This window comes from Calonectris borealis, chromosome 2 (assembly GCF_964195595.1).
Source record: "Calonectris borealis chromosome 2, bCalBor7.hap1.2, whole genome shotgun sequence".
In the NCBI taxonomy this organism is placed as follows: Eukaryota; Metazoa; Chordata; class Aves; order Procellariiformes; family Procellariidae; genus Calonectris; species Calonectris borealis.
Window position 1 is genome coordinate 164,121,683 of NC_134313.1, and position 27,901 is coordinate 164,149,583.

The window sequence follows — 27,901 nt, forward strand, 5'->3', positions numbered from 1 at the left end:
GGCGATGGCTTCCCTCAAAGCCAGCCCCCAGCTCGGCAGCACGGTCTGTGTCCCCCGAGGAGGCGCCGGCCTGAGAAGCCGGGGAGGAAATGCGGCTGCCTGCCGGGGAGCCCGCCGCGGGGCCGGTGCCCCCCGGGGGTGCCCTGAGGCGGCGGGGCTGGCGCAGCCGCGCCGCGGGGCCGGCAGGCAGCCTGAGGGGGCGAAACGTGCCGCAGGAAGCGTTGCCTCCCCCCGAGGACAAGCCTGGGGACTCCGCTGGGGGTGTGGGCTTGTTGTCGGGTTGTTTTGGTTGTAGTGCGGTTATTAAAGCGTCCCCAGCCGGGAAAGACCCTCCCGCCCCTCAACTCTTCCCCCCTCACCGCCGGGTGACTGAAAGGAGGTAAGGGGCGGCTTCAGCCCTGGGGAGGCGGGCGGCGAGAGGGGTGGGGGATGCCCCTTTCCCCCGAAAAGGGGGGTTGTTGTGGGGGGAGGCCGTCCCGGAGGAGCAGAGCTGCCGGGCACCTCCCGGGAGGACAAGGCGGGGAGCGGTAGCACCGAGGAAGCGGCGCGGGCGGGGGGAGGCCGCGGCTTCCCGCCCCGGGGAGGGGGGCTGCCGCGGTTGGAAGCGGCTCTAACATGGAGGGGGAAGTAATGAGGGAGGGCCGGCGCTGGGGGTAGGGAACCGCCCCGAGGTGGCCTGAGGAGGGCACGGCGGCGGCGGGGCGCCCGCCTCGGCCCGGCGGCGGAGGCGGAGGGGAGCCCTTCCCGCCTCCCCGCAGGGCGGAGGCGGTGGCGGCGGCGGGGGGGATCCCGCGCTCGGCCCGGCGCTGGCTCCGGCCCCCCCGGCGGGAGGAGGTTCCCCCTCCCCGGAGGGTGGGTGCGGGATCGTCCCGCCGGAGACGAACCCCGCGCCTCCACCCGGGGCCGTGTCCGAGGCGATGAGTAAGTGCCGAGGGCGGAGATGCCGGGGGGCCGTGTGGGAGGGACGGCGGCAGCCCGGGGCGGGGAGGGCTGGGGGCCGCTGAGGTGATCCCGCGGCGGCCGGGGGAGGGGGCAGGCGGCCCCTCGGGGCGTTGGGGGCCGCCTGAGGCTGGGCTTCCCTCGCTCGGAGGCGTCGCCTCTTCAGCGTGCCCCAAGTTAGCCGGGAAATTGCTTAGAAAGAAGCAGCGTGCCGGCAGCCTCAGAGCAGGGCACCAGGTAGCGGTACCGCTGCCGTCCAGGCTGGGTCCTCTCCAAGGGGCAGGACGTACCTCTGTGCCCATGGAGAAGGCGCACCAGTGAGCCTGTGTTGAAGGGCCGTCTTCCACGGTAGGGCTTCGGTTCCTGCGGAGAAAGGGGCACTCGATGGCTTCAGCACACCCCGACTGAGAAAGTGATGTATCCACGGGGGAGATGAAATGATTTAACGTGCCCTCCTCTTCCTCCTTTGCGTCCCTGTGCAGGAGTCTCGACTACCCTGATGATGTTTTGGAGTTGAGGTAATGGCTGAAGTTGGTCAGTGGGAGACGGCTGGAGGTCCAGAGCACGGTCTGGGGGTTGTGCAGCGCCTATGATCTGACCCGCAGCCTCTGCCTTCGCTGGGACCGGCAGGATGGGGAACAGTGGCTCAGCAGTGAAGGTCTGCACAGATCACCAAGGAGGCATCAACTGGCTCAGCCTGAGCCCGGATGGGCAGCGCCTGCTCACGGGTAGTGAGGATGGCACTGCGCGGCTCTGGAGCACTGCTGACAGTCAGTGCCATGGCCACTTCCAAGGTACAATAGCTTCTTTTTGTCTAGTTTTTGAGTCTAAAGCCTGGCACAGGCCACACAGCATGTTCTGGTCTCTTTCAGTCACTGCAGCCTGCTGGGCAGCCAAAATCATGCTTGTTTTGTTTTGTGTTTTTTTGACTATTGGTTACAGTAATGTTAAGCAGAAGCTGTTTCAACCCAAAACAGGTTACCAGTGCTACTGAATGCATGGATCCTTTTATCTCAGGGTATGGAACATAGCAGTTGTTTAACTTACATCTCTTTCTGGAAGCCCTCTGTTTTACACCCTGATGAAATCTGGACTTTTTGTTATTGTCTTCTTTTCTGTCCTTTTCTTTTCTGTCCTTTTCTTTTCTGTCCTTTTCTTTTCTGTCCTTTTAATCATCTCATTTTCCAGACAATCTTTATTTAGAACCTCTTGACCCAGAAGTCTGGAAAGAAACCTTAATAAATAGGCTATTTTTTTCCCCACATTTGACGCACAGAAATGTTAATTGCTGAGCTTTCTCATTTTAAATTGATTTTACATTTTAAACAAAATTTATTATCCTTAGACTAGCATCTCAATAATTAAAAAGAAAAGAAAAACTTTGTAGAAAGTTCATGCAGGAGTCAGATGTGAACTAAAGATGTGTGTATTCTCACTCACTCATGTTCTTTTCTCTTAATACAGGGAAAAAAAAGCTCTTAAATTTGGAATTTCTGATACTTTTTTCTTCCAAAGAAGAAATCACGTTGCTGTGATTTTTTTTGTTGTTGTTTGTTTGTTTTCTTGCTTGTTTTTAACTATGGAGTATTGTCTTTTTTTCCCCACATCCTGCCATGGTTCTAGCTCCTGGAAAACTCACTGCATTTGCTTTAGGTTTAGAAATTCCTTTAAACCACTAATTAACTTTTAACTGGAAAGAGAAATATATTGGATAATATTCAGAATCTGGCCTATGTACTGCTAATGTTTCGGGTAAACTCTAAAGAAGGTTGGCTAGATGGTTTGTGAATTGTCAGTCGAATCAGATGATTGTATGTATTTTATATTTATGCACGCACACAGTTGTTGTGTAAATTTGTATCATACAAGCTACAATTACTGATAAACCTGTATCTATAGCACAGTTTCAAGCTTCCACCACAGCATAACCAACAGACTTCTGTGATGGCTGCTTTTGACCAGACCAGCACCAGACCTTGTCTGCCACAGGGGGTTTTGGCATCCTTTGTGTGGCTCGAGTATTATTGATAGTTAAAGTCTGACTGACAGACTTTGGTGCAGTAACCAAGATGCTTTTTTGATCTTCTCAGAGCATGATTACATGATGCTGTGAGAAAAATCCTGGTGGTTGAAACCTGTCCCATTTAAGCTGCTTTGCAAAAAGTTTTCACAAAAAAGTGAGAACGGGTATAGTTTTGCTTATATCCCTGGTGATCTGTTTAATTTTTGGCATCTGGTGAATTTGCTTAAGAGGAAACAAGACGTGTGTTTGTAGCGTGGATTCTGTTTCGCTTTTGAACTACAACAAGGCTTTTGAACTACAGGAGTTGTAGTAAAATCTGTTTTTTTGCAGTCAGTGAAACAAAGCGTTCTACTGGGCAGTCTGCTTTCCCTCCCTTTTTTTACCATCTCTTTATTCTACAACATGATTTTGTTTTTCTAATATCTTTGTCTGCCCATCTGTCTCTCTTTAATCACATTTGTCCTTCTTATATTTTTACTTTTCTCCTCAAAGAATAGTGTTATTTAAATCACAGTACGGCTCCCCACGTTCAATCAAAGTCTGGGACTGTCTTGTGATAGTTACTTAAGAGGGAACAGTTCTGATCTTGAAAGCTTACAGTCTAAATAATTAAAACAGAAGAATGCAATATAATGCTATTCCAACAATTAGATAGGTGACAACAATTTCACACAAGAGATCTTGGACAAAGCTGGGACTTGAATCCTAAGGTGATTTCTAAATGTGGTGCATTTAATTATACAATAGAAAAATGACACATCTTGCTAAGCAACAACAAAAGCTTGAAGTTGTAATACTGATTCCTCTTTGCTAGCATTACCCTGTTTTTCAGCATGAAATTTTTAGAGTTGTGTCTATTTTTATTGTAACTGTAGAATCCCAACATACTCTGAATACTGTATAAATAATTGTGTTCTTATTCTTTCTTTCTGTGTCATTTCCTTAAAGGTATACTGATAGTTTGAAAATTATGGGTTTTATTCATGTTATTAGTCATCGTGGGGAAAGCATTGGCTGACTTTTTACCAGATATGTTTTTTTGTTTGTGTTTCATTCTGCTTGCACAATGAAACTGAACTTGCTGGTAAGTCTCATGTCGCTTCCTTTTTTCATGGTTTCATGCTTTAATTTAGGGCTGTTTGTGTCCTGACAATCAATGGGCTGGGTCGAAATGTAGCCTTTTTTTCCTGACTTCAGAAGAAGGAAGCAAAAGCATTTCTTTATTAAAAAAATAAGCCAATTTTTTACTGGTTTTAAACTTCAGTAGTCTGAGTTTTATTATACTGATATTAATTCAGCTCAGTACATTTTTATAATACTGTTTGTTCTACCTGATTGGTAGAACTGTACTGTTTTACTCTTTCATTTAATCCTTATATCAATGAAGCAAAGTTTTCTGCTGTTAATTAAAAATGTTGTGTTTTATACAAATCCTTAAATGTGAAGAACATGGTGGTGCATTTAAAACTAGAGTTTCAGTCTGTTTGTTTGTTCTATTTTTCTTTTAGTTAAGGTGAAGAGCTCATCTAGTCTGTCCTGCTTGCATGCACAGTGATTGAATTTATTTCCTTTGTTATTCCTAGGACATGAAAGTTACATCACCTTTTGTCACTTAGAAAATGAGGCTGCTTTCACATGTAGCGCAGATCATACCATTCGAAAGTGGGATGTGATGACAGGTCAGTGCCTGGCCATTTACCGAGGACACACATCAATTGTTAACAGGTTGGTTCCGTGGAATTCTTCCCTTGTGTTCCTGTAATCTATCATCACATATATTGTCATTTTACTGCAATTCCCCATTACTACACTAATAAAACGGGTTGTGTAAACCTTTGAGTTCATGCTACACGTGCTCTGTGCTGTAATGATTAGTTTTCCTAGCAACAGCGCTGACACATCCATAGGCAGCAGATAGGAGAGAAATGAAAGGCACACAGCAGGGGAATTGAATCCAGGGCTAGGAATGAAATTCCAGCAGAAATTATTCAATTGATAACAGATGCTTCTGATAAATAGATTTAAAAACATCACGTCAAGCCTTTGTGTCAGTAAGAGGGATAAAGTCAGGGCTTTTTCTGGAATTACTATTTCTGATTGTGCAAATGAAGTTTAATATTAAACTGATTGTGTGTGACTGATTGGCCCGTCAATTTAAAGTGCCTCTTAATAGTTGGACTGGATTTAATTAATGACAAATAGAGCAGTCAAAGATTGGTATTCTTTTCTTACTTTTTTTTTTTTTGGGTGGGTGGGTTTTTTTGTTCCTTGCTAAACTCAAAACACATACGATGTGTAGCTAGATTCTGTAAATAGTTAGGAAGGCTGGCTCTGTCCATATTTTGGCACTGGCCTGATTTTTGCTTGAATCAGCAAATGGGAAATGTGTTCCCTATTCATATGGCTTTGTTGCCAGAGGACCAAACTCAGCTGACAAAGAAGACAGGTTCTGATGTTCCCTCTTTCTGGTTTGGAAGTATGAACTGTAGAGATTTTTCTGTTGTTATATGTTTGTGCAGCTACTACTCATTATTTTAGAGGCCTAGTAAGTTTAATTCTTGAGCTGTAATCTCTGATTTGTTCTTCAGTTATGTAATAAGTGGGGTACTCTTGCTCTACCTTTTTTGGGATCCTGGGCTAAGTGAAATTAGGTGTATGTTTTTTTCCCGCACTCTCTCTATTTGATGGTGGATAGATTATTATCTTTGCACACTGTCAGTTACAGTCCACGTTCCTGGAATGTTTTGGGTTTTTTTTTTTTGTTATTTTAATTCCAACCTATTTTCATAGGTCAGTTTATAAATAATTATTTGTAAAGAAATACTAATAAATAATTATCAAGAATGAGTTTTTTTTTTTAAAAAAAAAAAAAACCAACAAACTCTTTGCTAGTATATGTACCTTATGAGAAGTACATAATAGTGCTGCTGGAAAAGATTTTAGGAAAACACAGATGCCCAAAGTTACAATGCTATAGTGTAAAAATGTCTACATCAATGTACCTGAATAAGTGGTCTCAATTTTAAAAGTAGAAACAGGAAAGTGTTGGCTTTTTTAAAAAAAAAAAAAAACAAACAAAACACCCAACAAAAAAGTTCATAAATAATGTGTATCAAACAGTGACACTGAACTGGGGTTATATATGTTGTGTTCATGCTACTGTTTTTAACTTCAGGGTGCTTGGCATTGAAATTGTGACAAAAAATGATTATGTAAGAAGAATGATACTGTTCATACACGCAAATTTTATTTTTTGCAGGATCCTCGTTGCCAAAGACTATCTCTTTAGTGGCTCCTATGACAGGACGGCCCGCTGCTGGAGTGTGGACAAGGAGAAACAAATCCAGGAATTCCGGGGCCATCGGAACTGTGTCTTGACTCTAGCTCACTATTCCTCCAGGGATGTTCTTGAAGAAGAGGAGGAAGAAGAGGAGGAGGAGGAGAAAGTGAGCAGAGACCTCCTGGTGACAGGTAGCACAGACTGCACTGTTAAGGTCTGGTGGGTGTCCAGTGGGCGCTGTTACCAGACTCTGCTGGGACACACTGGGGCTGTCTTATGCCTTATACTTGACGCACCAAACAGGGAGCTGTTTTCTGGCAGCACGGATTATACCATTCGAACGTGGAATATTGTCACTGGTGAGCAGTTGAAAGTGTTCAAAGAGCATCAAGGATCAGTAATTTGCCTAGAGGTAAGAAAAGAGGCTTCTTCAAGAGCCGTTCGAAGGGGGTATCCATATTCTAACCCATGTGGGTCTCAGTTGTCTTTTCATTCATAAAGAAGCTCTTCCGAGGCAGGTTATAAATGGTAAGCTTAAACATGACCAGGTGACCTGCCTAGTGGATGAGGGAAAGGCTGTGGATGCGGTCTACCTGGACTTCAGCAAAGCTTAGACAGGTGCACTCTTTGCTGGGTAAAAAGCTGGCAGGACGGCCGAGCCCAGAGAGTTGTGGTGAGCAGAGTTCAATCCAGTTGGCGGCCGGTCACGAGCGGTGTTCCCCAGGGCTCAGTTTTGGGGCCGGTCCTGTTCAATATCTTCATCAATGATCTGGATGAGGGGATCGAGTGCTCCCTCAGTAAGTTTGCAGACGACACCAAGCTGGGCAGGAGTGTTGATCTGCTGGAGGGTAGGAAGGCTCTGCAGAGGGACCTGGACAGGCTGGATCGATGGGCTGAGGCCAACTGTATGAGGTTCAACAAGGCCAAGTGCCGGGTCCTGCACTTCGGCCACAACAACCCCAGGCAACGCTACAGGCCTGGGGAAGAGTGGCTGGAAAGCTGCCCGGAGGAGAAGGACCTGGGGGTGCTGATTGACAGCCGGCTGACCATGAGCCGGCGGTGTGCCCAGGTAGCCAAGAAGGCCAACGGCATCCTGGCCTGTATCAGAAACAGTGTGGCCAGCAGGAGCAGGGAGGTGATCGTGCCCCTGTACTCGGCACTGGTGAGGCCGCACCTCGAATCCTGTGTTCAGTTTTGGGCCCCTCACTGCAAGAAGGACCTTGAGGTGCTGGAGCGTGTCCAGAGAAGGGCAACAAAGCTGATGAAGGGTCTGGAGCACAAGTCTGGTGAGGAGCGGCTGAGTGAACTGGGGGTGTTTAGCCTGGAGAAGAGGAGGCTGAGGGGAGACCTTATCGCTCTCTACAGCTACCTGAAAGGAGGTTGTAGTGAGGTGCGTGTTGGTCTCTTCTCCCAAGTAACAAGCGATAGGACGAGAAGAGATGGCCTCAAGTTGCGCCAAGGGAGGTTTAGATTGGACATTAGGAAAAATTTCTTTATTGAAAGAGTGGTCAGGCCTTGGAACAGGCTGCCCACGGAAGTGGTTGAGTCACCATCCCTGGAAGTATTTAAAAAGACGTGTAGATGAGGTGCTTAGGGACATGGTTTAGTGGGCATGGTCGTGCTGGGTTGACGGTTGGACTCGATGATCTTAGAGGTCTTTTCCAACCTTGATGATTCTATGATTCTATAATAACAAAATAATAGTGCTCTGTGGTCTTGAGACAAATCCTCTTTCCCTTAAACACTTTTTGATATCACCTTGGCTTCTAGTGGCTATCCTGGTCTAACTTCTAGCTCAGTATCTATTTAAATCTTCCTAGGTCTTGAAACTCATAAGTAGGTTTGCTGGGAGGACTGTTCATTTGAGTAGGATTGTGTACACAGGATCATCAGACTTTGATGAAAAATAACCTGAGCAGGTAAACAGACACTGGGTCAGCTAACTTAAAAAGGGCAGGGAAAAAAATTCAGAGTAAACCAGATAACTTAAAAAAAAAACAATCCTAACACACAACCCAAAATTGTGGGCAAAAGATAATAGGAAAGCATAAAGCTGAAAGAAATCCTGCTTTAAAAACCACACAGGCATAATTTGAGAAAAGAAAGGGAGAAAGTTATGGCCAAGACAAGAAAACGGGCAAGGAAAATGGAAAAGAGAAGTAGAGCATGGGGGAGAGAAATCAGGAAATGATGAAGGAGAGAGGGGAAAAAATTTAATATGACCTGAAAAACTATACCCTGTTTTTCTGTTTGCAGTATTTTTCTGGTGAATGCTGCCAGATTTGTTAATGTTGCAGAGGAGACAAGGAGGTTAGGCAGATGAAGGAAAGGGGGAACTATTGCACAAGTGCTTGTCCTGTACACTCCATTATCTACCAGAAAATGATAATGGTATATTTAAAGAAGGTATATGATGGTCTGTAACTTAGTTTTGGGTCAGCAAACCTTAAATATTTATAACTGTCTGTGTCTGACTGAAGTTAATGACAATAGTTTTTCTCACTACTCTCCTTGTTTGTGTTTGTTGTCCATCAGTGCTTTTCCTTTACAGAGGCTGCAGTATGTATTTTTAATAGCTGTTTAATAAATGTTGCCTTTGTTTCTACAGAAGGTAGTCACAGCTGACACTAGCAAACTAAAAACCTGATAGTACTGAAGGAATTCTATTTTCTTTCAGTTTTAGAAAGGAAAAAAATCCACACAAAATCATGTTGCCCTGGAGTAATGTTTGTCTTGCTTGGGTAAATTTTCAGTGTTAAAGCTTGTTTTTATGATACTGTGGTAATGTATTTTGAGGATGCTCAAGTAAATGTGTTGCTGTGCTTAGTGTCACGCTATGTTTTGCTGTTTAATTGTAACCCTTCTCCAAGGCACAGATTGGCAACAACAGAGCTTGCTTTAATTTAATTGGGTTCTTGCTAAAATGCTTACACAAAACTGGCTTGACCCTCTCCCAGAAGCCTGGGAAATTCAATTACACTCTTTGAATACTCAAGAATGAGCAATGCTTCTCCGCTTGTGAGCACGGAGTTAAACAATAGTTTTAAACAAACAGAACTTCTTGTAGGGGAGAAGAAAAGCAAAACCAATACATCTATTTGGAAAACCTGAACAATTCAAAGTACACAAGACTACTGCTGCCAAGACTGTGTTGGCCACAGTCCTGGCCAAATCTTCTTCTAGCTGTGAGTAACTGGTAGCCCCTCACTTCTCTCATCACCGGTTGATGTTTGAGGCTAGGAGCGTCCAGCTGAGGTACAACTGCCCCCACAGAGAGCATTTCGTTTCTAGGCTTCTAAAACTTATCCCAGCTTAAGCAGTCACTGTACTGCTGTTGAATAGCTTTAGGCTGTCGATCTTTCCTAATTCCTCCCTCTTCCTTACTGGGTTCAACACTAGCCCTTCTGTTCCACTTGGCTGCCTCTCAGCACAGCCCACATGGTATTTTCATTCTTTTAGAAAGGGGTCAATCACCAGAATCCATACAAAGATGTTACAACAGAAGGGAAACTTCTTGAATAGAGGTGTTTATATTTTTTTTAATTTTTGTTTTCTTCTCAAAAAGCTCTTGGAGCCTTTTTTGCCTAGGGCTTCTTAGTGACAGTGTTGCAATCTGTGGCAGTGAGTGGGGATAGTATTTTTCAAACTGTGGGTCAGGAAGGACTTGGGTCAGTTGTGAGTTGCTCACAGTAGCCAGCAGACAGTTTTAATTGTTGACAATAGTTCATTTTCTTCAGGGCAGAAGTGAGCTGCTAATTATACCAGATTTTCACTCCCCTGTCCTGGAGGAACTGACTTGGTACCAGCAATTAAAAGTAGTCACCTGTTCCCTGGGTGGTATAGTGCTTTTGTGGAGAGAATAAAGGGAAGAAAATAAAGACTTATTTTCATTTTATTTATTCAAATAAGGATCCCTAAGGGAGGGTGACCTTTCAAGAAGTTTGAGAAATGCTCAGTGTGATCTCTCATCCTGGACACAGATCAGGAAAAATTTGGATATTGAGACCATATTTTCCCCAACTTTAAAAAGTACTGTTATTAACGGGAATGCCCCAGGATGTTCTAAACTGCTGCAAATTAGGACTGGACTGTTCCAGTCGTCTCCCATTACTTTCCAGTAAATACCAACAGTGTCACTGTAGCAGTGAATGGAAATTCCTGGAGCTTCTCGAAGGAGCCTTTCTGGGTAGATATCCGTAAAGCACACCCGTGTTTTCCACCTTACTTCCTGCAGTGCTGGTATATGAAAAGCAGACGGGTGATGCCACAGGCATGTTCACATTTTGAATGTTCCTCCATTGCTCTAAGATCCTTTAGGTGGTGTTGCCAGCTAGCATAAGTTAGAGGAGCCTGAAACTCCTCTAACTGAATTAAACTTTGCTTTAATTTAATTGGGTTCTTGCTAAAACCCAATGTTAATCTAGCATGGCAGAACGGAAAGCGTTGGTGAGCTTTTAGCTTTCCCTTTTCCCCTGTCCTTGGTGGTCCTGAACGGTGGAGTGAAGAGAGTGAGCTGCTCAGATACTCCCCAGGGCTTGTCCTGCTGTCCCGGGTCGGTCTGTTGAAGGTGATTTACTAGTTGAACTGACTGCATGTGGTCTACTGTCAAAGTAGTTCTGCTGCAGGTACCAGCTTATTCTAACGCCACTATTCTCTTCCTTCCACTATCTAAATTAGACTGACAAAAGTTTTGCCAGGAGACTTTCTATCTGCAGTGGGAATCGTGTGCATGCTAGGTGCTTTGGCGGCCTTGACTACTTCACTCTCATAGTCAGGCAAGGTAACTAGCAGTGGAGCAGCCAGAATTCTTCACTGTTTCTCCTGCAGTGCATTGATAGCTTGGCAGGCAAGGGACAGCAGCTGTTTCGAGTGCTCTCTCTTCATATAAGAGCAATGATGAGATTTTATAGGAAGCCATGGGAGAAAGCAAGGGTGGGCTGAGTGTAATCATGCAGCTCATGCTAGTTCTTCCACTTAAAAATTTCAGGCCTGGCTAAAGACCAGTATTTGCAATTAATAATCAAACATGCATTTTCATTAACAGGACTGCCTGCAATAGGCTGAATAACCCTGACTTAAATATTTACTTGTGTATGTTTTTCTAAATGTCTCCAAAGTAGCTTTGCAAACTGTTCACAAGGATTGCTTTGTCCTTTGCTGATTGTTCTGCATCTGAGTATTTATCAAAATTGTGCTGCCAACAGCTGGCAGAGAGAAATGATCCAACTTGGAATTTAGCTTGGATCCTATAGCAAACATTCTTGCAAGAAAACTCCTTTCTTGCAAAAAGAGTTTTAAATGAAAATGAGTGGGCAAGGACTTTCTTCTGATTTTCCTGCAAAAGGTCTTTGTTTGGACCGTTCCCTTTAGTTGCCTTTTAAAGCTCACTAGAAGAAAAGAATGCTTTGAACAAAGCCATTGCCTGAACTCCGTTTATACGCTTAACTGTTGTGATCACGGGGACAGAATTTTTTTCCTGTCACACCAATTACATTAAGTGCACATATTTTTTGTAATTTGTGTTTGTATTTGTTGCATAATTCATCAGAGGATGAAGACGTGAATTAGAGGAATATGAATGTATACAACACCTGTAGAAAAGAAACATGTTTCTAGGACCGTTACTTTACACTGCAGTAAAAAAGTTGAAAAACGTTCTCTAACATCCAGACCAGAGAGCTCATTCTAGATGGATTCTCAGGAAAAAAACCAATTTCTTGCCCACAGGGAGTTCGTTAGCTCGTTAAAATGAATGTGGTTTGAATGGGATCCTGAAAGTCTAACTCGGCCGAAGGCTCACATAGTTGTAACTTGAGATTGGTCCAAGTTGGTGATTTTTAGCTTAGAAGTGGCTGTGAACAGAAGACCCAGCTGGCAGATGGTAGGAATGCTGACCCCCATGTGAAGAATAAGCTGGTAATGGGAGCATGTGGTTGCTGATGTGAACTCATCACGAAGTTCCTGGGAGCCAGTCTGAGTGCAGTGACCTTCAGAAAGAGGATGTGGAGAGCTGATTGCCTCCCCTTGGATGAGGGTTAAATTGTTTCTTATAGCAAAGGTTAATTGGGAGAGCAAAGTCCATTCCTATAAGGTTGAAATACCTGCTAAACAGCTCTTTTGCAGATATTTTTGGCATTCATACAGGTAGAAATTGTCTTAAGCTGCTGAATATATTCAGTTCAGCCAAGCTTGTGGAGCAATAGGGTTGTGATTGTCTTGAGAGACCAACCCTAAACGTGATTGTTTGTTTTTTTTAATTCAAACTGTGGTGTGTCTGGGTGCTACAACCAAGATCAGAGTTGCATAAACCTGGCATTTTTTAATAGTGAAACCTGTAACTACTCCAGCATTTACAACCTGTATTTTGCTACTGCTGTTACTTTGCTACTCACAAGCAAGTCTGACTGAACTTTTTCATGGAATAGTACATCTCCGGTACTTTGGCCTGAGGATTAAGACAAATTTGCTCCATTCATGTGTCTCAGTGTTTCATCTGGTTCAAAGCAAAGTCCCTCAGAGTAAAGAGAAAAATTAACAGTCCAGAATTACAGATATCAATGCAGTGATTTTTTGCTGTCTGGCTGAGGCTTTAGAACTGGGCATCTGACTGTCATCAGGTTTTTAATTCTTTTGAAGCTATTTGGGTTTGAAATGTCCACTCAGCTCGTTAGTATCTGAGCTACAAATTTGTTCTGTGTTGTCTGCTCTGCTACAGGTGTCCTTGCCTTGCCATGCTTTTCCTTGTCAGGAGCGTTGTTGGGCAGTTAGCCAAAGTGAACGAAGTGCTCAAAAGCCAGCCAAGGAAAATACAGCTTTGAAAATATCACCGCTTCTCCAGGCAGTTGCAGATTAGAATATGTAACTCTTTCTACTGATTATTTTTAAACCAAGAGTTGACAGACTTGGGTATAACTGGAAAAATCCGTTAAGTGAAATTTTACATTTTTTCCTTCTAAATCGTAAGAAAATTAAATTTTTTTCATAAGAATAGGACCGGAACCTAGGGAATTGGGTAAAAGTTTGGAGAGACTTTGGGCTAGAAATGCCCAGTAGTTATGGACCTAGCCCACAAGTATTTGCTGAAAATGACTGCACCTGGATGCCCATACACAAAAATGGGTGCCAGTCTTGGCAGCGGGGAGGCTTAGCTCCCACCAAAGCTGAAGCATGATCTCACATTTTGGTGAAGAAGTCAGTATACTTTGTCTAGCTCCCGAGAGGGGATGGATCTGCTGAGCCTAATGTGTCAGCGGGGATATTTAACCCAAAGAACAGCAACTGTGTTTAACCCAAGGAACAGCAACATATTGTTTTGCCCAGTAGTCTAACAGAACTGGCGGATCTGGATTAAGTGGCCTCTGCAGGCTGAGGAGATTTGAACCCATTTGGAGAGTCCCATAACCGCTGGACAGGTGAAGCCAAGCTGGTGTAAGGAGGTTAGGAAGAGTCCTAGAGGGAGAGCCAGCAGAAGGTGACCTAACTAGAAATCAGTGCTTTGGGGACCTGTCTGGAAGTGGGCAGGGGAACCGTGGTCCAGTCCGTCTTTCTTTGGCTTTTTAGGTAGTTTTCAGTACAGTCATGACTTAAGAAAAATGATTACAAGAGCCAAGGGCCTGTGCTGCTGCCTGACCCTGAGACCTCCACTGCTTCCACAGCAAAGGCAGCTTGTGCCCAGCCATCATGAGGGCATTTGCACAGCGTGTCCAACCTTGGCGAGTTAGAGCCAAGGCTGCCGTGTCTGTGTTGTTGGGGCATAGCCACACCCTTTGGATGCAAACTCTGAAAGAAGGCTCTGGAGTAAAAATACCGATTTGACATGGGTCGGATTAGATTGATGCCTCTGTCTTGCTGTTCTCGGACAGAATCCCACTGGGTTTCGTATACTCTCTTGACCAGTTTCAGGAATACTGTGCACTGTTGCTTGTCACAACTGCCCTGAAGCATGTAATGCTTCCTGTGCGTTGTGGAAAGGAATGGTTGCAGCCTGGATCAGCCTCCCAAATCAGGGCTGCACTCTGGGATTTGGGCAGTCAAAAGTTAGGATGCTCTAAATTTCAAGTTGTTTTTTGGATGGACTTCAGTTGCATTATATCATGGTTCCCCATCTATAGAGTAGGGAAGGTATTTATTTTATATTACACAGAGCATGGGGCCTGCTTGTAAGGTGTTTTGGCTAGGGGGAACAGTATGTGATGATTATTCTTATTTTCATTAGATATAGATATCTGCAGTGTTGTAGCTTAGGCTGGAGTTGTAAACTAGACCTATTTTTAGTCGAGTGAAGGAGGAGTCACCTCACCTAAATTGCTATAGGTGGCTACAACTGAGAAGGCTGTCCTTGTCAGAGGGGGAAAAAGAGCGAGTTTTAAGGCGTGATCTGTTTCAGGCATCTGCTTCAGGATGAGACGAATCGTGCCCTAGACTGCAGTGACTATAAGGAGACTTATCTTAGCTGTAGATATCTGCATCAATTTAGATGAGATGATGCCTACGTCATATCACTAAAGGTAGATCTGATTTGCAACTTCAACCCGAGCTGATAGCTCTTGGTGGCTTTTTCCACTAATAGCTATTTCGTGCTCTGTGTTTTAAAAATACCATGGAAATGAGAGACTGTGTGGCAGAGCCTGTACTGAGTTTTGCTGTTGGCTGTGCTGGAGGCTTAGTCTGTGGCATCCGGTAGATTGTTTAACCTGTTAGTATTTCTGTTTCCATGCAAGGCTGAGTATCCTTTGCTACTTTGCTCAGTTGCTTAAACTGGTGAGGGCGAGGAAGGTGCATTAAAGTGTATCATGCAGCAGCCTGGGCAGCACAGAGGCTTTGAATTTAATGAAGTGATTGGTGTGTCAGCCAGCTCTCCAGATCTCTGACTGGGCATCGGAAGCTTTTATGGCTCTTATGATCCTGGTGTAAGCCCATGTCATTTAATACATTTTTATATCTGGTAAATTAGCAAATCTAGGCAAACTGCAGCTTTTCGGTTTCACTTCAGCATTTATACACCCACCTAAATGTAGAAATGAAGGAGTGTAATGTAATGTACCATTAAGGCAGAGTGGCATTTACCTGCAGGATGTTATAACTTAGTGTTTTCCCTTGTTCAGTGGGTGGATTGGTGCTGCTAGCAAGATGTCTGAAAAAGAAATGCAATGACTTGGCCAAGAACAATGCAGCAGGATCTCAACTCAAAGCAACCTCTTCCATTTAGCAGGTGCAATGTGACAATGCTCTTCATGCCCATTCAGGTTGAGCCTGGAAATTAAAAGTCAGGTTACCTTCCTCAGGCTAACTGTATAGCTCTCAGTTTTTGTTAGTGCTGCTGGTCATTCCTTCTCTTTCCTCATTGAGATGTAGTTTTAATGCCATTGCTAAAACAGCTTAAAAGGACATGACATTTCAAAGTACCGCTGGCTTTTAACAGTGGTATGTGTTTTACAAGCTCCTGACTTTTAGCTATGAAAACTGTCTCATGGGCCAAGTTCTGCAGGTTGGAAGTATGGCATGCACTGCTCCAACTGGGCTGGTGGGAGCTGCGGCCAGCGATCATCTTGGTCTGCCTGCGTACGTTCCTCACATGGGTTAGCATAGTCCTGTCCCTGTAGTGCTTTGTATCTTAAAATACCTTTTGTTTCCTGTTCTTGTAACACAGTGCAAATGTTCTTTTGCGCAAAGCTCACTTATGATGCCTTTTGGGAATGGGGTGATTCCTTTTGGGAATGGGGGTGGAGATGGGAGAGCGTGAAAAACATTTCAACCTTACAGATACAGAGTGTGCAAAGAGTGGAGGCCGAGGGTTTATAATAATCTATGATGGCAGAAGAACCAGACCCTTAAAAGTGACCTAAGAGCAAGACCCATGTCAGGTTGATTTGTCATTTGTTCTGCAGTCGGTTTCCTGGAGAAGTATGAGGAGCGTGAGGGGTTAGTGCTCTGCTGGTCACTTGAGCCTTCTGATCTGTGTGTCTAGAGGGGAAACATGGTATTATTAGTCCTTATGCAAATTCTGTTTCTTTGTGGGGGGTCAGGGTTCTCCGTCCTGTCTCTCCGTCCTTTTGATACAGAGATTGCTGCAAGTCCATGAAACTTACCTCAAACAACAGCCTGTGGATTGCTGTGAGCCTGCCTTCATTACACTGCCTTCAGATGGCAGGTGTCGGGCCAGTTCTCTGCTTGGAGGAGTATGCCATCAGAGCTGTAGGTAATGATGGCCGTTAAAACCTTTAGTTGTTAGGTGGACATAGAATGCAAGATTTTTCTTGTGGAGGGTTTCCTCTGATCTGCCAGGCTTTGGATAGTTTGTTACTGTGTACTGGCTAGTTTTATAGTCCTGCCTGAGTCAGTTACTTTCTCTCTGTCTGAGTTCCCCATCTGCAGTTCTTCCCTCTGCCATTCTCTGTCGTGTCTGTGTGGAATAAAACCCAGCCTCCACCACTTCTGAGTTCACGCAGTGTGCAGGATGACCAGTATAATGAGGCACCGTTCTTCTTTGGGATTTATAGGCAGAGTTGCTCTAAACACACAGCAGAAGACAATCTGATTGAAGATGTTTAGAAACCTGTGTAAGGATTGTCAATTATTTAATCATTCGATAGCACAGTCGGAAAAGACTTGTGGAAACACAGATACAAAACAGTTTCAAGGAAGAGTTAATGTTTCCAAATATTGACCTTGTGCAGAGTAATCATGTTAAACCCTGGTTTATGTTGCATAGGATTTTATTTTTAATTTACTTTTTTTCGTTACTCAAAATTGTTCTGAAATTTTTGTTGTAATTAAAACTTACAATCTGATAAGAGTTCTTGTCAAATATGCTTTGCAGAAACTACACTGCAGGGGTTTTTTTTGAGGCTGTATTAATGTAACTAATTATGGAAGTCGAGTTAGCATTGTTAAGCTCACTGAAATCCTGCCTGCTTGCACCAGCAGATGGGCTAAGTTTTTATCTTCTGAAATGCGGGAGCTGTTTTTAAGGTCCAGAAGTCAATGGGAGATGTGATCGTGAAGAACACAAGGTTGGTTTTGCTCACCATCCCTCTGTTTCAAGGTGTAGTTGTTGAGTTGGAAACCGTGACTTCGGATGAGTCACTTCAGTGCAGTTCTCTCACGAACGTGCCTGAGAGACCATTGCTGATGTTTTTTTCTCTTCCCTTCAGCTAGTGAATCGGCACTTGTATTCAGGAAGCGCGGACAGGACAGTGAAGTGCTGGTTAGTAGACACTGGGGAGCGAATCCAAACGTACAAGGCTCACAAACACAGCGTTAGCACTTTGAAATACCACGCTGGGATCTGTAAGTTGCCTTTCCTTTGTTCAGCAATCCCTTGTCTCCTTTTCGATGTTTGTCTTTGATCAAAGATTGTTAATAGAGAGTACTATAATTTTGAAGGCTTGCAAAATTGTCACTTTTTTCAACTCTAGCACATTTATGCTCAGTATCAAACTTCACTGCACTACTCCATGTGGGAAGCTTAGATCTTCCCTCCATTTTCCACTTCCCTCTTCTGGCAAATGAAGAGGCAGTTGCTTTATTTCTGTTACCAAGGGAAGTGGCTTAAATCCTGAACTGTCTGTGGGATTGTTTGTATAGCCATAGTTTAACCTCGCTAGTCTGATGTTTGTCAGTCTGCTTCTGCTGCATACTCAGGGACAGCAAGTGCTGCTGCTGGATGTGCAGCTCCGTGCCTGCCTCTGCTACCTTGTAGGTGCTGTGTAATGGACTGTCCTAAACCAGAATCACATCTCAAACGCTCACTGCTTCTTTCTAACAGTTAGGCTTCCTGTTCAGACTCTGACCATCTCCTAGACTCTTTTTCCACAAGTTCTTTCCCTGTATCTGTCCTCTTTCATGTATTTGTTCCCCAAACCACCTTTCTGCAGTATCCAACTATTGCTTGCCTTACTAATGCTTAGGACTCAGTTCCCCTACTTCCAATACTGTTAACAGTGGTATCTTCATGTAACTGTTTGTTGTTAACATAACAGTATATTCTGACCATGAAACCCTCACTTTTTAAATCCCTGTCTTGGCTGGCTTTCCTTCTGCACGTCATCTATGCATTTCTGGGTTTGGGTTGCAAGACTGCGCCTCTGTTTTTATCAGCCTGAACCTCTCTATGTGTCATCCTGATCTTATTCTGCCACTGACGTTAGACCTGATGTGCCTTCATTTGCTTCCCAGACAAATACTTCTCTCCTTCAGGGTAACCGGGATGGCAATGCCTGTCTTAAGCTAATCTAGAAATTCGCAGCGCTTTTCTGATTTCGATTTCTGTGCTTCAGCTATGAAACCAATGTGTAACACCAAATGAATGGTTGCTATTTGGGCCTTGATATCTCTTTTGGCAGATCATCAGTATGATGTGATAAATGGCTGACAAAAGCAAGATGGTACACATCAGAAGAGAGTCGTACCTGCGCAGACAGATTACAGTTTAATGGCGGTTCTCTAGCACCATACTTGACATGGCTCACTGACCACATTTATAACCCAGTAACTGAATTGATTTTTTGATTATGTTTGGAAAATTAACATGTAACCAAGCCCATAGGTAGATTTTGATTTTAATCAGGAAGCCTTTATTTGGTCTTTCTTTCAGCATTAGACCCACAGCTCTACTTTTCTCCATTAAAATAGTTAATCGTAATTTACAGTTAATTTCAGCTCTCCTCACCTATATTGCAGAACTACCCCACTCTCCCCTACCTGCAGGTTATAATTTCTGCTGATTTCAGCTCTTGCAGTTGGCTGGAAGGCTGAAATGGAAGGGGAAAGGGTATGAGCTTACGCTGTACCCTGAAGTTGTTATTGCTCAAAGATGCAGGCAGGTAGGGCAGGGGAAGTGCATTAGAAATTTTAATCCAGGATGAACGCTGGCAAGCAAAATGCTGAGAGTGTGTGTGTGTGTGTGTTTTCCCCCTTCTAATTATAAAGATACAAACCAAAACATTGAATTCATCAAGACTACCCAAAGGCGAGATACCTGTGCTAAGCTGATGTTGGCCCGATCCAGTGAGGAATCTCCATGTCTGGGTGGGAGATGGAGAGATTGTCCCCTTCATTAATGAGACCTCCAGAGCTGCATTTTTTCATTGTTGATCCTGCTTTTCATGCAACCAGTATAGACTTGACCAGACTCTCTAAAACCATCATAAAGAAAGTTTAGGCTCAAACAAAAGTTTCATTATCTGATGCCACCCCCATCAGCTGTGCAGCTTTCTCTCTCTTCTCCCTCCTCCTACCACCCTGTCCCTGCCATACAGATATATTATTTTTTGATAACACTCTTTTTTTTCTTAAAATGCAGGCAATATTGCTGCATTTAGTCAGACCTGTGAAGAACATCCCGATAGTGTGATAGAAATGTTCACAGAGTTATTTAAGATCACATTTTAAATCAAATGCAAAAGTACTGAAAGTGTCAAACAGGGAGAATTGAATTGTTCCACTTGAAGGGTAGAAAAAATGTCATGGAAAAATATTAGGGACTTGTTTGAATTTAATTTAGACACATTTTAGTTCTTGAAAGAGGAAATTTTCCCTTAAAAATGAATTTATACACTGTGATTGCTTGCATTATTGTAATACATTGTAATTCTAATTGAAACAAAACTATTACATACTGTGTAAATGAGTGATCAAAGACATGTGCGCTGGATACCAAATGTTGGGGCTAGTGTAGCTTAAAATTCTCGCTGTTCACCTGGGACGGATCGGCACTGTGTGTTCACTCAGTCTTTCAAAAATGTGGAGAAAATACTTCAATATAAATGATGTTTGTTATGGTTTATGTCACATTTGCACCAGCCCAAGAACATGGAAAGAATCTCAGCTGAGAAGTGGTAACTTTCTGTTAGCAAGCGACAGAATTAAGATCTATCCGGTCAGAACCCAAAGGCTTGTTGCCCCAAAGAGTTTACAGTCTAAATAAGAAAATACAGTAAAAGAATGAGAGGAAAAATATATGTGTGTTTCCAAAATGGCTTTATATTATACGGGGAGTCCTGACAAATCTGAGAACTATGCTTTAAATCATCAGAATGTGTTTCTAGTGGCTTTCCTCAGTCTGCTTGTGTAATTAATAGCATGGGGAATATTAAAGCTGGTTCTCAATCTAATTTACTTAATGATATTATGTTGGTTATTTCTCTCCTACAGTATGTGCACAGTCATTTAAAATTTAATGCGGTTTATATTTTTTCATGTTGCAAAAACTCCAGGGGAACATCTAAAACCTGTTCTCCCACCCAAGAGTCTATGAAATTTAAGTAAAAAATAAAAATGAATTGTTGATTTTATTTTTTTGTTGTTTGTTTGTTTCACAGGTGGTATATATAAGCATATATTTAAATGGTAAATCTGGGTTAGATCAACAGCTCTCCTTTGAAACTCAGAGGTGCAAAGAGACTTCCTAAATCTAGAGTGACAGTTCAAAAGACACAAAGGATGTCTGTCAAAAGCAAAATCTTGATAGCGATAGCTAAAGTAAACTGACAGCTGCATAGGGAAAACAGCTCTTAAGTGGTTCCTACTCTCTGCATGTGTGTAATAGTATTAAGTGATTTCCATTCACTGGAAAAAAAATCTCTATTTTGTTCCCTGCTTTACATCGTTGTTACTCATTTGCAGAAAGGGACGCAATGCTTTTTCAGGATTGTGTTGGCAATTGAATTTATAGTGGCCCATATAAAATGACATTGATTTTCCACATCCAGATGTTTCTTTAAGGTGTACCCAGGAAGTACCCAGCCTCCTGCTGTTTAATTTGAAGTTGAAAAGCTGATGGCAGTAGGTAGCCTGTTCTCTCGTCTCTTGTTGTTACTGCCGTGGTAATTTCTTCACCTCTCTTTAGGAATCCGGTGCCTGACTTCTCCCAAAAGATAAGGAACCTGTTATCTTCAGGCAGTTCAGTTTTGTAAAAATCTTTCTATGCTAGTGGCTTTTGCAAAGACATGAAATGCAGGGAGCAGTGAATATATTTCTTTTTGCAGTTCTGAAATATTTATCTCTAGATAAACTTGGAGGAGTTTGGGTTAAGTGAAGGAACGCGAGTGTTTGTGAAGACAGTTTGTAACCCTTAAAGCACACAAATGTGCTCCTTTTTGGGCACATTGCTAAGTAGAAAATCTAAACATTCAGTACTGCCTTACAGTTTATGGATGCAGCAATTCTGGGGATCTGATGTGAAGATCCTGAAGTGTAGAGAAATTGTTCTTCGAACATGTTAAGATACCCTAAGGAAACCTGATGAACAGCCAAAATCCCTGGCCACGCTTAATTTACTTAAACCCCGCCTCTCCTTGTAGCACATGTACAATATAGCACATAGAATACAAGAGTTATAGCCAAAACCCTCAAATAATTCTGTGCTGTACTGAAATAGAGATTATAGTCTGGGCCTTGAATCACTTAAAGGCTCTACTGCTTGCAAAGATCCTAAGCCACAGGATTTAGCTGAAGAAATCTACCACACTGAAAGAATTTATAAAGCTTCTTTGTAAAGCTGCCTACACATGCCCCGCACCTCTGGGGACAGAAGATTTAACTGTGGTATTTCAACAGAGAGGGCCATACCTATTGATAGTAAGCTTATGGATGGAAATGGGGGGAAAAAAGGATATGTTTTAATGAAGCTAAGGCCAAATTCGTATTATTAGTATGAGAGGTGGTAACGCTGTTACTGTGGTTTGCAGCTCCACGGTACAGATGCTTCTGCTGCTTGATGCAGCAGCAGAAGTGATGAAGATGCTGTAGTACTGAATGGAAACCTGGACATAACTATGGTAAAACAAATGGAAGGCTTAATGGAAATCCTTAAAACCAGACATGAGATAAGTTCCCTGCTTAGAATTATTGAGGCATGTTTAGGCAGGGAAATATATGTGGAAGAGAAGAGCAGAAATACATATTTGAAGTGTGTGTGGAGTGAAACGCTGATGTATGTAGGAACTTCAGGCTTAAGGCAGTTTAGTGTTTTGAAAAATGTGAATGAAAAGAAGCATGCTGGGGTCACATGTGACATGAAAGTGACCTGAACTTGCTATAACTGAGAAAAAAATCAAGCCTAAAAATGAAGGTCACGCTCCTTTGTGAACTAGTTTTAGGTACATTTTTGGACTCACATGAACTGACCTTACGCGGCTGCTGACCTCCGGCCATGTGCTATGTTGTGTGGTTGCGTTGCAGTGTTCACAGGAAGTGGTGATGCCTGTGCAAGAGCTTTCAATTCCAAGAGTGGTGTCCTGCAGAAGATCTTTCGAGGGCACAAGTTCATCATCAACTGCATCCAGGTCAGGAAGGGGTTTCTTTGCTGGGATTTCTCACTTCTGATTGCTCCCTCATTTGTTTTGTGGGAATCGGTGTGGCTAGCTGTTCTGTGTGTCTTGGGTTGGATGTTCTAGGGCTAAGATGAAAAGTAACAGACTTGAATATTCCTTTTCTAATTTTAGGCAAACTCGATAATAATAAGGATATGTGAAACCACAGAACGAGTCCCCAGACACAGTCCTATGTCTGTGATTGGAGGTTTTTCAGGTCAGGTTAGACAAGCAACAGTAAGAAATGAGACAGATGTAACTGATCCTGTGTAGGGGCAGGGAATGGACTCCGACCTCATGAGACCCCTTCCATTACACGACACCGATGATAAGTGTTTGCAATGCTCTGGGTGGAAAAGAAGTTTCTGCCTTATCCAAGCAGAATAATATATAGCGTTATACCCCTAACCCCCCTGGACGTGGCATCCCTCAACACTCTAGCAACTGCTTACCGTCCTTTCTGATCTTAGTGGAGAGCTAGTGGTGATTTCCATATGCTACCCTGTATATAAACATTTATATAAAGTACTGCCATCAGGATCTATTTTTCTGAAGGTATAAAGATGACAAAGAAGCTCTGTATTGATGTCTGACCCACATCCTACCAGACAAATGGAAAAGTCTCTGCCACTGGCTTAAAAATTTTTTAAAAGTTAATTAAGATCCTGAAAAGTTGCTAGCGTATTGTCTACCCTCAAGTGATACTGGCATTTAAAAGTTAAAAGGGGAGGAATTAGTAAACCTTGATGGCAATGCAAAGACCAGTATCATGCAAGGAATCCTGGGGGGAAAGTTTGAATCCTTGGATGCTTTGTGCATTTAAGAATCCACATCTCTCTGCATCAGGATCTCAGTAAAAGCTGCGTGCAGGATGAGGATTTTGATTAAGAATGTGAGACACTGTAAGTATTTCTGGCAGGCTGACAGTCAAAAGTAAAAAGAGAGGAGATAAAATTCCTTTTGGAGTTGATCCCAAGCGCACAGAGTTGTAAATATGGTTGTCTTTTGTATATTTTTCTGAATTAGCAAGTGGCTAGTTGGTTTTAAACTGCAAACTCTTGGCTATTTACCAATTGGTTGTGTAGCAGACGGTCGCCTGGATGTATTTGGGTGATAACTGATATAATCAGTCTGTGCAGCTCTTAAGTATTGACAAGATCAAAGCTTGGCTTTGTATTTTTTTTGTAATTTCATTTCCAAGTATACAGGGGAAAAAAATCCTGGGAAGAGAGAGGACTGAGAAGTGGCGACCTTAATATGATCTTAAGCATATTAATGAGGGGTGGATGAGGGAGGAGGGGGCTGTGGCTGTGCAGTGCTTGTGTGGTGCTTCATGCTGATGTAAGCCAGACTGCCGGTGGGATGCTCGCTGTCACGGCCACCTCTGGAGACTGCGAGCGCCCGTGGCGGACAGACTGACGCAGGAAGGGGCAGATGATCAAGACCGACAGCATATTTCTAGGGCGGAGTGAGGACAATTGGAAACATTACTGACAGCAGCAAATGTTTCATTAAGGAAATGAAACTACAGGGGGGAATCAAAGTTAAATTACTGCAGGTTTGGAAGAACAACAAATTTTGAAGGAGGAATTTTACCTATAACTTACTGCAAAGGAAGAAGGGAAGTGAGAAGGCCCCCCCACTGCCCACTGATGCTGATTTTGGTGCCTCCTTAAGCTTCATCTTCAAAACCAGGAGTCTGAAACCAGCAGAGAAATTCCCAGCTACAGCCTACTCTGACATTGAGTTTAGTTTCCCATTGCTTTTCTAGTGGGTTTAGGTTATAAATAACTCTTGCTGTTTATATTTTATGGCTCTGTGAAGTGGCTGAGAAATGAGTCCTGACTCGGTAATGTCTCATCCCACTTCAGCAGCTTTTGTGATAATTTATACTGGCTCTTGCAATGAGCTATCAGGCCTTAAGTGTTAGGATCAAGCTGGGTTTGCTCTGATTTTTGACAGTTTGATTGTGCCGATTCCGAGCTGTACGGTTTGGTATTAAATGTGACCCTGTTGTTCCAGATCCACAATGAGTTGCTCTACACAGCTTCCCACGATGGCACACTAAGGATTTGGGACATCCGAGGAATATGCAAGAGAAATAAGCGGCGTTTGAAGAAGGAGAGGTCTGCCCAGGGCAGGAGCTCTCAGAAGGGCAGTCTGTCTCGTCTCTTCAACAATAAAGTCGGCTGTATGGTACAGCAAGAAAATGGGGAACACGAGGCCGTTGAACTCATGTGACTGTCCAGAACAGACTTTCCATCAGTGACCAAAGCTGAACCTTATGTTTTCTGCACCACTGTGTCCATGTAAACCAGAACTTGGAAAGAGATGGGAAACGGCTTTGCTTGAACCTCTTTTTCAGGAGCCAGGATTCTCTGTGACTGTCAGGTGGACTCCAGTCAGATACTGTCGCTGCAGACAACTTTCAGCTGAGCAGTACTGGGGTCAGGAGGGACTGCAGTGTGGTTCAGGTGATGTGCATCTGGGTGTGTGTGTGCAATTAAGATACTTACGACTGCTTGTTTTCAATTCCCTCTGGCACAGAGGTGTTGCACACTTCTGCCTGTCTAATATCTAATGAGAAATGTTTTCTCCTGTTCCTGTTGCCCGCTCACATGCCCTCTGTTCGGCCGAATGTAGAAATGAAGGGTGCCCTGCAGTATGACTATGAATTCAATTTTCACAGCTGAATTCAGGTCAGTTTTTTGCTGATTAGACCAACTAACGCAGGATGGTATGGCTCAGCAGGAGGAGTTTAAAGCAGACTGGACGTCTGGGAAGTTGGGAGTAGTAGGACAGAGACTAATTTTTTTTTAACAAAACATAAGCTAGAGAACAAGCCAAACCTCAGAGCTTTTGTACCAAGGTCAGCTGTTTGCCAAGGCACAGCAGTTCTCCTCCTCCCAACAACCTAGCGGGTTCTTTTTTTACCTTTTACAATCTCACACTTCGCAAAGGAAGCATCAATGGCCTCACTTGTGTCTTCTGCATGCTGCGAGGGGCGTATGCTCCCAGCCGCCCGCTTACCCCTGGGCACGGTTCCCCAGATGGGAAGCTCCTGGTGGGCTCCTTGGAACAGTCCCATCTCGGCAAGGCAGGAGTTGGAAGCTGTTCATTAGGCACCAGGTCTACGGTGGTGACTGCACCGCTTCCGGGCAGCCTGGCTCACTGCTTGATCGTCCTCATGGGGGAAAGGTTCTCCTTATATCCACTGAGAATGTCGAATTGTGTTTTTTTCAGGGGAGAGGAAAGCGAAATGGGAAGATTTATTGGGTGCTCTAGATTTGTTATCTTTCCTCCTTAACAAGGCTATGTCTGGCCTTCGTTTGCTAGGTTGTTAGTAGCCTCAGATAAGCAGTCAAACTCAAGAGAAGTTCTCCCAGTCTTTTTCCAGGTTCACCCCTCTCTGATAACCACTGAGCCATGAATAAACAAGGGTTCTTTTATTTTTCTATTTGCAGATATAACTCTTTGTAGAACCAGTACAAAAATATCTAACCACATGTTTTTATTTTTATGGCTTTATTTATTCTGTACTACAGCAAGATAAAAATGCTGTAATCCTTTTTTAGAATGGACTAATAAACATGTGGTATCTACAGACAACTAACTGTCTAGTTTTTATTTCCCTCTCATTTAGAGGGGATTTGGCTGGCTGCAGATGCACAGCAGTTAAGAATGGATGGAATATGGAAAAAAAAAACCACCCGTACACTTTTGGAAACACTTCCTGCCTTTCCCTCACTGCTGGGGCCGGAGTCAGGCATGCCGTGGAGCTGTCCTGCCTCCCGCCAGCCACCAGACTGCCAGAGCTCGGTTTCCCTACTCGGGGGAAGGAGTGACCAGCCAGAAACCAAAGCCTTCAGGGAAGGCACGGACGACAGAAGAGCCACACGTGCTGGCTCAGCGCTCGCTGTGGTGGCACCAAAGACCCCTGCTCTGAAACCGTAACACTGCATCACTGGGTTGGATCTGCCGTTGCTGCTGCGTACCCTGCTTGCTTCTCCTGATGAGCAGCTCTGTTAGCTCTTACCTGGCAGGTTTCTGTGTCTAGTAGGAAACAGCATTTTAATTATGTTAAATGCCTACCAAGAGAGACTAATTTGGGAGGTCATCTGCATAGCGTAGACTTAATTCCACTGTAAGCCTCTCGGTCCTGTCGTTGCAGCTCAGTACTGGCCCTGTGGGAAATGTTTATGAGATGGTGGCTCTTGGTTGCTGGGGTGATGGCTTGCTATGCAGCTAATTTTATTTCTATTTTGCTTATGAGGTCAATGCTAAGTCGGAGGCCGTTAGCAGAGAGGGACAGAGTTGCACAGATGGCCTGCGCTATACTTTTTGTTTAAAACTTTGCACACAGTAGGTTAGACATGAGAGCTTATCTGGCCATACAGCAGCTGCACATGGAATTAGCCAATGCATTTAATAGACATAGATCTCATAAAACGTGGAATTAGTGAGTCATTACCACTTCTGTCTGTGGCGAAACATATCACAGTGTCTTCAAATACATGGTCAAAATTAACTTAAAAGTTTTAGCCAGTGCCTCCTGCCCTGCTGATCACGTAAAACTGCACGCAGTTACTCGGGGGCAGTGCTGGCAGAATTACATCATTGAGGAGTGGCTTCTCTGACAAGCACTGCATGTTGTGATGCTAATTTTAAATTCCCCAAGGACAAATGTTCACTTCTGAAGTTGTCACTGCCAGTTTGCTAGGCAAGCCACTTCAAAGAGGAGAAATACTGCCTGTACAGCCCAACACTGCCTTCGGTGCATCCTGCGGGCTAGCGTAAGGTATGCTAGAATGGCAGTAGGTTTGGGAACCCCTCTGGCTGAAGGAATGAATTTGTGCTTTCCCACCTACTTCTTGTTCAAACTACGTCCATCACTGTGTTTGTCTTTCTCACTTTCAATTCTTTTGTATGTTCTAGTTTTGCGCTGCTTTTTATCCAGTGGTTCCTCAGTGCTTTCCTATAGAGAAACAGGATATAATGGTTGCTGGGGCTGTTTTTTCTCCTCAGAAGTTCGTATTACTGGCTTTAGAAATGCTTCAACCTTCTGGGAAGAGATACAAAACTACTCAATTTTTATAGCATTTCTCTTGATGCAGAAGTATGAAATACAAATAATTCCGTAACAGTGTAATCACTGCCTGCTTTTTGCTGTCCTTGGCTAAGGTAGCCAGGAAAAAAAACCCCACTACTGAAGCCTATGAAGTCCATCCACTGGAACTGAGCAGTCATTTTGCAGGCCAAAGCTCTGCTTCCTCCAGAATGCTGTTTGCCCTAACAAAAGTTCAAGCCCTCATTTCCCCACTGATAAACGCTGGGTAAGAATAAACT

General features: G+C 43.6%; 1 protein-coding gene across 3 annotated transcripts; it reads left to right on the forward strand.

Moving 5' to 3' along the window:
• The first annotated feature begins 241 nt into the window (after positions 1 to 241).
• Positions 242 to 27,626, forward strand: WDR86 (WD repeat domain 86). 3 transcript variants are annotated; one of them, XM_075144241.1, is made up of 7 exons: positions 242 to 379; positions 1,422 to 1,733; positions 4,546 to 4,687; positions 6,222 to 6,654; positions 17,396 to 17,531; positions 22,425 to 22,528; positions 24,578 to 27,626. In XM_075144241.1, the coding sequence occupies exons 2-7, from the start codon at positions 1,571 to 1,573 to the stop codon at positions 24,794 to 24,796; spliced, it is 1,197 nt and encodes a 398-aa protein (XP_075000342.1). In that variant the 5' UTR covers positions 242 to 379; positions 1,422 to 1,570; the 3' UTR covers positions 24,797 to 27,626. The 3 variants fall into 3 exon arrangements, with proteins under 3 accessions (XP_075000342.1, XP_075000340.1, XP_075000341.1); XM_075144239.1 differs by lacking the exon at positions 242 to 379 and adding an exon at positions 757 to 921; XM_075144240.1 differs by lacking the exon at positions 242 to 379 and adding an exon at positions 1,031 to 1,287.
• Positions 27,627 to 27,901: the final 275 nt, after the last annotated feature.